This window comes from Pseudochaenichthys georgianus, chromosome 4 (assembly GCF_902827115.2).
Source record: "Pseudochaenichthys georgianus chromosome 4, fPseGeo1.2, whole genome shotgun sequence".
Lineage (NCBI taxonomy): Eukaryota > Metazoa > Chordata > Actinopteri > Perciformes > Channichthyidae > Pseudochaenichthys > Pseudochaenichthys georgianus.
Window position 1 is genome coordinate 43,843,955 of NC_047506.1, and position 12,486 is coordinate 43,856,440.

Here is a 12,486-nt window from a genome sequence, read left to right on the forward strand (position 1 = left end):
CACTGTTACACACCTACTATACAGTATAGGCTACACTGTAGTGACTGACTGTACAGTCAGTGTACTGTACGGTCTGTACACCATGTCTTTTCTACAACTCTACATGTGTACATTATACAGTGCATACTACATACATAGTGATGTACATACAGAAATTAAAATCAATGTTGATATGGCGTAATTTTGAATTAAATACACTATTTAATTTAAATCAGTTTTATTCTGAAAAAAACGGAAGTTCACACTATTAACTTAATACTTTTATTCTGAAAATTCTTCACTTCCGGTTAGCATTAGCATGTGGCGAAATGCTACGTTTTCAAACCGTGAATCGAAGGTGAAATGACATGTGATGTTGTACACTGAGCACACTGGGATTAGCACTCATTTATTGACGCTGAATGAACGGTTTAAACATGAACCAAATCATTATTTCTGACTATAATTAAGGTTATTCTTAGAGGCCTAGCGGTGATGGATATGACTGAGTGTAAAGTCCGTGATCAAGCTGCTGATGCCCAATTCTGTCAAAGTGGGACTGCCTACCATAGTCAAACACACAGATACACCTACCTCATCACAGATGGTGAGAAATCAATCAGTATTTATCTTGGTACATAAAATAAGTTTCATAATTAATGTGTCTGTGATCTGCCTCATCTGAGGACAGGAGATTCCCTGGTTTTGACACACAGACATCTGGACTCATCTGCCTGAACATATGTATCCCCAAATCCCACTAGCTGGCTTGAAAATAATGTTTTCTTAAAAAGAAAAAAAGGAAAAGAGAAAGTACCATTAACATAGAAAGTAAAAGCATTATAAAGTATTGAACTGTAACATAAAGTTACAGGAGTTCTGTATTGAAATGAAAAACGAGGCTGCATGTGTCACGGTCTGTCTGTGTTGTGTTTTGTCTGTCTCTGGTTTCCTGTTTTATTTTGACAAGTGTTCACCCCCTGTCTTGTCTGTTGATTCTTGTGTCTGCCCTCCTGTGTCTGATTGTCTCATTGTGTTCACCTGTTGCCCTTGTGTTTCTGCCTCCCCTGCCCAGCTGTGTCTTGTCCTGTGATTACCATTCTGTGTATTTAGTCTTGTCTTCCCCTGTGCTCTATGTCAGTTCGTTGTTAGTCTTTCCTGTCTTCCTCCATGTCAGTCATGGTCAGTTTTTCGGGTATGTTTCTTCCTTGCGCTACTGTTGTGTTCATGTCATGTTTTTTGTCATCAGCTTTTGAATAAAGTTCACTTTTTGTTTATAGACCTTTTTTACCTTTTTTGTAGTCTGCATTTGGGTCCTACCTTTTTCCGCAAACTTAACAGAGATCATAACAGCATGTGACAGGAGCTAAAACGCCCGGACACTGCGGAGCACACTGGAGATGATGTTAGGGAGAGTTCTAACACACTTTGCAAATTGGATAATAGCTATTGCTAACACTGAATTTCATAATAATGACATGAACGTTTTATGAGCCTGGAGTTTATTTTGAAAAGAAGCCATCTCTGTGATCGTGAGTTCAAAGTTTATTGTCAAATTCAAATAATTCAGTTACACAAACACTCACAGATCTGCGTGTAAAAATTGATTTGTGGGTTTTGATTTGGCGAAGGGAGAGCAGCTGATGATCTGATGCAGGCAGCAGAGCTAAGGGCTCAGCTCGAAATACAAACATCCTTTGTTGAAGGAACACAGTGTCGCCTGCCTCGCAACACACAAAGGGAATGATCAGATTGCTGTTATACATAGTATTTAATGTGAGATGACATGACACAAGATTGAGCATTAGCATAAGCCATTGATAACCTGTAATGTGTCCACTGCTGTTCCTCTTGCATCATGCAGGTGCTCAGTAAATACTGTGTTCTTTGCTTTGGGAGGTGGTGTTGATCCATGGATATCTTCTTTTCCTAAACTAGGCCACAATTGGAATTGACTTCCTGTCGAAAACCATGTACTTGGAAGATCGAACGGTAAGAAGCCCAGTTCCAGCTGTATGATATCATGGCTAAGAATGTAAATGTCTGTAATGTGTCCTATAGTAGAACTGCCCTAGAAGAATGCATGATAAGCAGCAGTACTGATACCAGCATGTCGTCTGTCCTGCCTGTGAATGTAGAGGAGTGCTATCTGCCTGCATGTCTTTCATACCGCAGTACGACCTTGGAAGTGGCATGAAGTGTCCTCCCATACAAATGATGTCCTAGTGTAAATCTTACTGAGTTTCGCTGTGTTGTTTGTGGGGGAGCCTACAGTTCCCGGGCTCTCTGACTTTCTGAATAATCTCAGCCTCCTCAGCTTTCTCTCTGTGAACCCCAGGTGAGGCTGCAGCTGTGGGACACGGCGGGGCAGGAGCGCTTCAGGAGCCTCATCCCCAGCTACATCCGGGACTCCACCGTGGCCGTGGTGGTCTACGACATCACAAGTCAGTCCCTTTTTTCAGGATTGTTGTTAATACAATTACTCTAGTGAATACAAACGTTGGACTAATAAATCCCCCCCCCCCATGATGACATTCATAGGGTATAAAACAATTATGGAAATAAATAAGTCTTCTTCTTCTTCAGCTGATTTCTATGTCCTCCAGCTGTCTCTTGTCGTCTTTAGTTTTCTTGTTCTTCTCTTTTTCTTTTCTTTACTGGGGACAGTTCAGCCATAAGGAATCCAAAGTTCCCTGCTCTCCACAAATATATAACTAATGTGATTCGTTTGGCCATGGCTGACGTTACATTGACCAGACTTGATATGACTGCACAGTCCCCTGGTCAGAGTCTCCTCAGCAACAGTCAGTTAAGCAGCAGTCCGCTGAATGTCAAAATTACCAATCAGAATCGAGAATTCAAGTAAGCCATATAATACATTTAAATAATATTAAATAATCATACTGTAGTTAAAGAGAGATACAAAATATGTGTGGGGTCTAGAGCAGTACAGCATTTTATTTAGGGTGTACTAACACTAATCAGGGATCTAAGTACGCTTTGCTTCAGTGTAAACTTGTCAGCTGACCCCCTACTACATATCCCTTATCTACTGTGCAAATGTAAGAGGATTAAACGTTTACTCAATACTCAATATCTCCTGGCCACCAGCATAGCAAGAGACTAATATATGAGTTTATTGATATTCATATTTCACTCATTCATTAAAGTAAGATTAGTAAAGTTTGACCAACATAAAATGCATCAAGGCCTGTATACAACATTTGAATATCAAAAGTACCCTTAGCTGCTGGCCAATCCTTATAAATGTGTTATACCTGCAATTATGTATCTGTTATCATACTGAAGTTATCTTTTTTTACCTGTTAACTGTCATCACAGTTAGTGTTCATCTCTCCCTCCCTGTAATCCTGAATCACTCCTGACAGATGCCTGATCGGAATCCAAATTTAGGTTTCACAAGCATCAAATATTTATTTGATATTTACCGTAAGCAAATAAGCTCCACTGATTATTGAGATAAGACTTTATTGCTTTTACTATTTTATTCTTCTTACAATCTCATAAAGTATATCTGAAATTGAATTGCATCTTGCAATTGGTCTCGTAAAACATAAATATCTGTTCTGTATGCCACGTTTCCTGGTTTCATCTTGAAGAAAAAAAGGATTAAAATAGGAATAAAACACATTTTACATGGTAAGAAATAACCATTTATCTTCAATATATTTACAGAAGTAGGGAAGTGAAAAATACTTTTTAGAAGGCAGACCATGCTTATCCATACAGGAAAGCTAGGGAATATCCACTTACTGTTGTTAGTTAAAGGAGACCTATCATGCTATATTGAATAATATATTGTAGATCCATACCTATATAAGGTATATTTATACGTTTTCTTTTTCAAAATGCCAAACAGATCATGCATTTTAGCCATGCCTCATTTTGCTCTATTTTCCTCTCCTCCACCCTGTCTCTGCATGCGCTGCAGCTGACCACGCCCCCTGCAAAGGAGGGGGCCGAGTTACGAGCGTCATGTTACCATGCTGTTACCATGCCACGGCAACCCCATTCCCCTGATTGGTGGAGAGTTGGCCATATAGGCGGAGCTCCTCGTCACTGACGTCAGTCTATTTTCAAATCGGCATCAGTCTGTATCAGATCCATTGCAGCCCCGTTTTTAGAGATTTGGGTACGGAGGAAAAGAGAGAGGGTTGTGTTTGCTGACACTTGGTGAGTTCCCTGACACACCGGGGACACATATTCATGTATAACAGACGTACAAAGGTGAATTTTGCATGATAGGTCCCCTTTAAGTTATGATTTTCAATCACAGAAAGTGTCAGTAACAGTGGCTTCTATTAAAACCATTTGGAATGGCACAGTACACTAACCCCTCGATTCCACCGGGTCCGTCTGCGTGGCGTCACGGCTGCACCGCGTTTTTGGTCCGGCCTCCTCCGGCGTCATACCCTACCGGGCGCGTTTCAGGAGCATTTCAGAAGCGGAGCGTCTTGCATGCCGGCTCGCAGTTTTTGTTGATTTGGGCATATTTCCTGGACAGGCTACTTTGACAAAGTTAATAATAATTGTAATATTCCAGTTATAAACTAAATGATTCAAAGATGTGTTGCTGTATTTTAGTGGTAAAAAAATGCAGTCATCATCATAATTCAACCTGATCTCACCAGAATGCGTGACTCCACCACGACTCCTTAACACCACAATGCGTGGTGGAGTCACGAACTTTGTTACATTTGCGTGTCGGCACCACGCAAACAACCCCAATGTAAAGTGAATGAGGCTCCTTTGTCGTGGTGCACACACGCATTTCTACAACGTCCCGCAGTGAGCTTTTATTCTATACAACGTTTTTAAAATCTACTATAAGCTTGTAGTAACTCATGGGAGGCTTCTTTTATTTTATTTGTATTCATAATAATTTTTATTTTTGTCAGAATGTAAAAATTAGAATTTGTGTTCTCAAAAAACAGTGCATTGTGTGTAATGCAACTGTGATTTTTATTAAATTAGTTAGTTTTTAAGGAAGGCCAGAGCTTCAGCTGTGTCAAATAGATTGTTCCCTTCAGTTAACGTTATTTAAAAGATAATGATCATGTCCCCTGTATTGTATTACGAGCGTTCATTCCCATTGGATAACGGAGAGTTTTACACCCGGAAGTAAGTAGCCTATTCTCCTTACTGTCGATTGATTTTACAGTGATATCTGCACTACTCATCGACTAAAAAACACCAAATTGTCCTTGTTAATTACACAACATTGATTGGTTTGAATTGTGCGCAATGCTTTTGTATTTTCCCCCTTCGATTCGGAGAAACAAATATTTTTTCGGAGTTTTAGGATGGCAGAAGACACTACACTACCCAGAATCCTCAGCTATCGTTTGGGACTACACCATGTGCTTAGCTTGACAAACCCCGTGATCAGTCCTCAACCTCTGTGATTGGATGCGCTAAGTTTACACAGAGCGTCCAAAAGGACTTTGAAATGGAATGAAACCCATCGACGGCACACTATTCAAAACAGGAATCGAACGTGTCCTCCCCCCCCCCCCCCCCCCCCCCCCTTAGGTCACAGGCTCCTCCAACAGTGCTACGCAATAAAACAGATACACAGAAAAAATAGTGAAATAGTGCAATAAGAGTCTATATACAAGTGATTGGAATATGATATATTAGATAAATAATTTCTAAGTAGCAGCCAGATGAATGTTATTTCTAAGTTCAGGTGTTTAATAGTCTTCTGGCCTGTGGGATGAAGCTGTCTCTGTGTCTGGTGGTTTTAGTCCGAATGCTGTGGTACCGCCTGCCAGACTGCAGCAGACAGAACCGTTTGTGGCTGGGGTGATGGTGGTCTTTTATAATCCTGAGGGCTTTCTTTAAGGTTAACCTGGTATTTTTACTCCACTACATTTATTTTAGTTACTTTACAGATTTGGATTAATGATGTGAAATATAAACAACCCTTAAATCAGACTTTAGTTACACCTGAATGAAATTCAGTGAAGGTGATTGTCAAGTGCCAACAATCAGGCGAGATATTTGATAGTTGGTGCTTGAGAAGACTAAATATTTATCTGCAGATCCGTTTAAAGCATATTCATTACTCGTTATTCTCTAATAGTTCATTAAAGACTGTATATAATTGCTATTTTGCACATCCCTTTCAAGATTTCAAGATTTTCTAAGGTTTATTGACATATCATATACACAACAGTGTAGTTATGCAATGAATGAACAACTTGGGTCACAGGTTCATCAACAGTGCATTACAAGACATCTATCAATGTGTGTATACTTCCACCATTACACTGTCGTATTCTGCACATTTCTTTAATTAAAGCCTTCAGGCACTAAACTGTTTTACTCTAGATATCATTTGAGTATCTTCTTGATATTTTCTATTCTATATTTATATAATTGACCTTCTACTTTCCCACTATTTTGTATGTACTCTTAATATTTGAATGTTTTCATAAAATATAACACATTCAAAAGTGCTTTACAAAAATGAAAGACATTAAGAAAAAGGCATTTTAAACAGTCATTAAAAAGCAACACAATCTTCCTGCATTGCAATTACTCTAAACGTGTAATAACGTGCCAGTAGGTGGTTTGGGTTAAAAGGCTGTCAAGTTTACAGTGTTAACAAAATAAAATATACTGCTGTTTCCGGTTTAGTTTACGACGAATAGTATTTTGTTATTGTTTTGATATTTGTAACACAAAAGCGATGGAAAAAACCCATAGCAACCAAAAAAAGATGGTCTTAACATGACCCAGTCGTCTAGTAGTTAATAAAAAACTAGTAGTTAATAAAAAACAATAATATCAAAACAAAATATTACTACTAACTTTATTGTGAAATTAAAACAGAACTGTAAAAGAATAGTTTCCGGTGTATTCTGATGCCCGATCTCTGGAGATAAATAAAGAACTATGACAGATGTGTAATATTTAATGCAGCCAAACCATTTATTACAATGCATTCATGTGATGACTATCAAAGAGTAAAGCAAGCACTGCTGAATAAAGTATGATTTTCTCTTTTACGAAACATTTTTTTTCATATGGAATGCAGTTGGAGGTCAACCAATCAAAGAGCTTGAGGGCTGATCACGGGGTTCATGGTGTAGTCCCAAACGATAGCTGAGGATTCTGGGTAGTGTAGTGTCTTCTGCCGTCCAAAAACTCAGAAAAAATATTTGTTTCTCCGAATCGAAGGGGGAAAATACAAAAGCATTGCACACAATTCAAACCAATCAATGTTGTGTAATTAACAAGGACAATTTGGTGTTTTTTAGTCGATGAGTAGTGCAGATATCACTGTAAAATCAATCGACAGTAAGGAGAATAGGCTACTTACTTCCGGGTGTAAAATTCTCCGTTATCCAATGGGAATGGACGCTCGTAATACAAGACATGATCTTTATCTTTTAAATAACGTTAACTAAAGGGAACAATCTATTTGACACAGCTGAAGCTCTGGCCTTCCTTAAAAACAAACTAATTTAATAAAAATCACAGTTGCATTACACACAATGCACTGTTTTTTGAGAACACAAATTCGTAACTAATGTAATTTTTACATTCTGACGAAAAATAAAAATAATTATGAATACAAATAAAATAAAAGAAGCCTCCCGTGAGTTACTACAAGCTATAAAGTAGATTTAAAAAACGTTGTATAGAATAAAAGCTCACTGCGGGACGTTGTAGAAATGCGTGTGTGCACCACGACAAAGGAGCCTCATTCACTTTACATTGGGGTTGTTTGCGTGGTGCTGACACGTAAATGTAACAAAGTTCGTGACTCCACCACGCATTGTGGTGTTAAGGAGTCGTGGTGGAGTCACGCATTCTGGTGAGATCAGGTTGTCATAATTATTCTATATTATAATGTACACAGTGCCTGTAAACCGGAGGAGAACGCTGCCATTTCTCCTCCTACTTGAAAGACTACGGAGGGATAGGGTCTGCAAATTATTTTATTTGGGGGATGGGCTGGTTGCTCTGACCGGTCCACTTCCTGCCCGCCGCCTCTGCAACGCGTCGAAAAATAGACTTCAATTCTATTTAGAGCGGAGCCCAGCGGCGAGACGCTTCTGGGACGCTTCTGGGACGCTTCTGAGCCGTAACGCAGCGCGTCTGGTGGAATAGCACCCATTGACTAGAGTGGCCGCGATCCCTGCGGACGCCGCGGCGCAGCCGTAACACAACGCAGACGGACCCGGTGGAATCTAGGGGTAACGCGACGCAGGCAGACCCGGTAGATCATACAAATTATCCCAATACGTATGATTGTATGAAAAGATCTTAAAATAAATATATATGTTGGAGCCAATTTGCTTTTGGTTGTGCACAGGGTTTTGTGTGTGTGTGTGTGTGTGTGTGTGTGTGTGTGTGTGTGTGTGTGTGTGTGTGTGTGTGTGTGTGTGTGTGTGTGTGTGTGTGTGTGTGTGTGTGTGTGTGTGTGTGTGTGTGTGTGTGTGTGTGTGTGTGTGTGTGTGTGTGTGTGTGTGTGTGTGTGTGTGTGTGTGTGTGTGTGTGTGTGTGTGTGTGCGTCATCATCTAATCTGCACACCTGGGAGCACGGGAGGTAATCAAGCTATATGTGGGCACAGGTGATCAGCTGGGATGAGAGTTTAGAGAGGAAGCCACACGTTTGTCAACCGTGTAGACAGTGTCCGAGTGTGTGCGTGATTGTTATGTTTTAACCAAGCTTTTAGGTAGGCCTAAACGAACATTTTAACGTTGTATAAAGAAATAAAGCATTACAAATTACGTCATGGTGGACCTCACCTGAGGTGATCGCCGCTACACTTGTTGAAAAACATGCTCCAATGAATGAATCAGAAGATCTCGGACGGAAGAAGGAGCTGCTGCGCTCCCACACAGCTCCAGATGATTGCTGACATGTGAACGCTGTGAAAGCCACGAGGAACCACGGTAGGATCGTTCAGAATTGTTGCAAGCTGTGAAAGACCTTCTCAAATCAGGATAAAGGTAAATCATGCGACAATTCTAAAATAAAACCTCCCGCAGCTGCTGTGTTACTGTCAAAATGAGCCAAGATGGGAGTCTGTCTAAAGCGCCTGCCACTCAAAGTGATACGGAGAGTGGGCTCGGTAAAAGACAGCCTCAACTCACTGTTAAAGCATTGGAATTAAAAATAGCTTCAATTCAAGATGAAAGGAATTCAAGGATAAAGATACTGCACAAATTAACAAAGGATGTTGAACAATTGATACTTTCAAGCCAAAATGTGTCTGAGGTGGAATCCATGTGTGACATTTTTGTGAAAACAATGATCGAATTAAATGAGTTGCATGAGTCCCTGAAACCATTAATACCAGAGGATGAAGTTATAAAACAAAATTAATGGTTTGAAGCACGAATGCACGGCAATCGAGAAATGATGAATAAAATGGAAAGGTGGTTGCAAACTACAAAGGAGCAATTTACACATGCAATTGATGATGATGTGGTAAATGTCAATGCTGCAACCAAAACTGTGGTAATTGATGATATCTGTCCAAATGACAGCGTTTCTAATGTAACCGGAAGAACGTGCACATCAGCTGGCCGCTCCAGCCACAGGTCCAAAATGTCATCCATCTCATCTGCATGTATCAAGGCGGAGGCTGAAGCAGCTGCTCTCAGTGCTATGGCGGCTGTCCTCAAAGAAAAACATGCTCTGGAGTGTGAAGAGCATAGCCTCGCAGCAGCCAGAAAGTGTGAAGAGGACAGCCTCGCAGCAGCCAGAAAGTGTGAAGAGGAGCAGATCAGACAACGCAAGGAGTGGCTTGAATTGCAAAGTGGAATTGCTGCCCATACAGCAAAGGCCAATGTGCTCAGGCACAGGTACAGGATCTGAGGTTCAAAGCTCAAGGGCTGATTCAAATGGAATGAATTCATATCTAGACAGAGCCAAAAGGAACATCTCTCTTAGACCATCTGCTCCAGAATTCATCCCACAAGGTTCAGAAGGTCAGTTCAACCCCTCACCAAAAGGGGGCAGCAGAGTGGTAGTGCCAGTGGAGACTCTGCATAAGGATGCAAACTTGCAGTACCATAATCCTACAGAAGAGGATAGGCACTTTGCTCTGTCAATGGGTGCGCGCCCCAAAGATTCAAACCAGCAGTTGCATCGGAGACCCTTTGGAGTATAGTGCATTCATACGAGCATTTGAACATGGAGTGGAAGCAAAGACTGCTAACAATGTTGATGGCCTTTACTTTTTGGAACAATACACCAAGGGACAACCCAAAGAACTGGTTAAAAGCTGTCAACACATGCCACCCGACAGGGGATACCAAAGAGCAAAGACACTTTTGAGAGAACGCTTTGGAAATCAACAAATAATAGCCCCTGCATACATGGAGCGAGCGCTTGGATGGACACCAGTGAAAGCAGAGGATGTTAAAGCTTTGCAAGCTTTTTCTTTGTTTCTCCGTGTTTGCTGCAATGCCATGGAGGACATAAGCTACATGTCAGAGATGAATATGCCAACTAACATGTGGGCGATGGTCTTATAAAGTTGCCCTATAAAATGAGGGAAAGATGGAGAAACCTTGCTTACGAGCTACAGGAGAGGCAACATCGTCAAGCAAGTTTCAGCGATATTGTCAAGTTTGTTGAGAGACAAGTATCTATTGCCTCTGATCCGCTGTTTGGAAACATTCAAGACACGTCCATCTCTTCACCAAAATACAGAAGTGGAAACAACATATCCCAGTCGCCAGAAAGGAAGCAGTTTTGCTACTTCTGTTGAAGCTGTTAATCGTGGAACTGCACCTGAAAAGCAAAAGGAGAATAGCATACCGTATAGGCCAAGAAGGATATCTTGTCTGCTGTGTGAAGAGGATCACAAGTTGGAGATGTGCTACAAAATGGAGAGGATGATGCACACAGAGAAAGTTAGTTTTCTGAAAGAAAAGGGTGCTTGTTTTGGTTGTTTAGCTGTTGGACACATGAGTAAGGACTGCCGCAGCCGCCTGTACTGCCAAGTGTGTAATTTAAAACATCCCACCATCCTCCACATCCATTCACCGAGAAAGGAAGTCTCATCAGAGGACATACAGCACGAAACATCAACAGAGGATCACAACGTTTCTACCAAAACATGTGGCCATATTGGGGCTGGAGGACAGGAGTGTGCCTGGCCCATTGTGCCCATTCAGATCAAGGCTACAAAAGGCAGCACAGTGATAAACACTTATGCCTTCCTAGATCCTGGTAGCACGGCCACCTTTTGCTCAGAGCGACCGATGAGGGAGCTTAAGATGAGAGGAAGAAAATCCAAATTCCTGTTGAGAACAATGAGTCAGGAAAAGCTTGTGGGTAGTCACATCATTTCTGGGTTGGAGGTGGCTGCACTCAACAGTAACAATTACTACGAGCTACCTGATGTGTTCACACAAGCTGTAATGCCTGTGACTCGTGACAACATTCCAAAACAGGAAGAGTTAAGTGCATGGCCCCACTTAAACTCTGTGAAACGTCCTGTCATTGACGCTGACGTGGAGCTGCTAATTGGAGCTAATGTCTCAAAACTCATGGAACCATGGGAGGTGGTGAACAGCAATGATGATGGACCTTATGCTGTCAGAACCCTGCTAGGGTGGGTTGTCAATGGACTGCTGAGAGGAGACCGCCAAATTGTAAACAGCTGTCCCACCATTGCAGTCAATCACATATCATTAACCAGCTTGGAGGAACTGCTGGTAAAGCAATACAACCACGACTTCAATGAGAGACCAGCTGATGAAAAGCCAGAAATGTCCAGAGAAGATCTTAAGTTTTTGGAAATCATGAAAAGTTCCGCCAACCTCACTGATGGACATTACAGTCTGAAACTACCTTTCAGATAAGAGAAAGTTTCAATGCCAAACAATCGCCATGTTGCTGAGCAAAGGGCTCTGTGTCTTAAAATGAAATTCAAGAAAAATGCAACATTTAACGAGGAGTATGTCAACTTTCTGGGCGATGTCATAAAAAAGGGCTATGCAGAAAGAGTGCCTGAACAGCAACTGGAAGGCAGAGAAGGAAAAGTCTGGTACATCCCTCATCATGGGGTGCATCACCCAAAAAAGGGAACCTTGAGAGTTGTGTTCGACTGCGGCGCAAGCTTTAAAGGGACATCACTGAACAGCAAGCTACTGCAGGGACCTGATTTGACAAATTCCTTACTTGGAGTCCTCACAAGATTCCGCCAAGAATCTGTAGCAGTAATGGCCGACATTCAAGCAATGTATCACCAGGTCAAAGTGGCAAGAAATGATGTTGACTTTCTTCGCTTCCTATGGTGGCCAAATGGTGAGCTGACACAACATCTAGCTGATTACAGGATGACTGTACATTTGTTTGGTGCAATATCATCACCCAGCTGTGCCAGTTGTGCCTTAAAGAAAACTGCAGAAGACAACAGAGCTTATTTTTCAGCACAGGTGGTTGACACCATAAAACACAACTTTTATGTGGATGATTGCTTGAAGTCTGTGTCGTCCGAGGCAGAAGCAATA

The 12,486-nt window shown here is 41.3% G+C and overlaps 1 protein-coding gene across 3 annotated transcripts in view; it reads left to right on the forward strand.

Annotated features, from left to right (window-relative positions):
- The window catches only part of rab6ba (RAB6B, member RAS oncogene family a), a 131,068-nt gene that overhangs the window by 76,380 nt on the left and 42,202 nt on the right, over positions 1 to 12,486 (forward strand). For 2 of the 3 annotated variants that reach the window (XM_071203016.1, XM_071203017.1), the window contains 2 exons: positions 1,918 to 1,971; positions 2,297 to 2,423. In XM_071203016.1, the coding sequence (XP_071059117.1) occupies positions 1,918 to 1,971; positions 2,297 to 2,423 (181 nt within the window). The remainder of the gene's footprint in view (positions 1 to 1,917; positions 1,972 to 2,296; positions 2,424 to 12,486) is intronic. The other variant, XM_034081607.1, reaches the window with a different exon arrangement.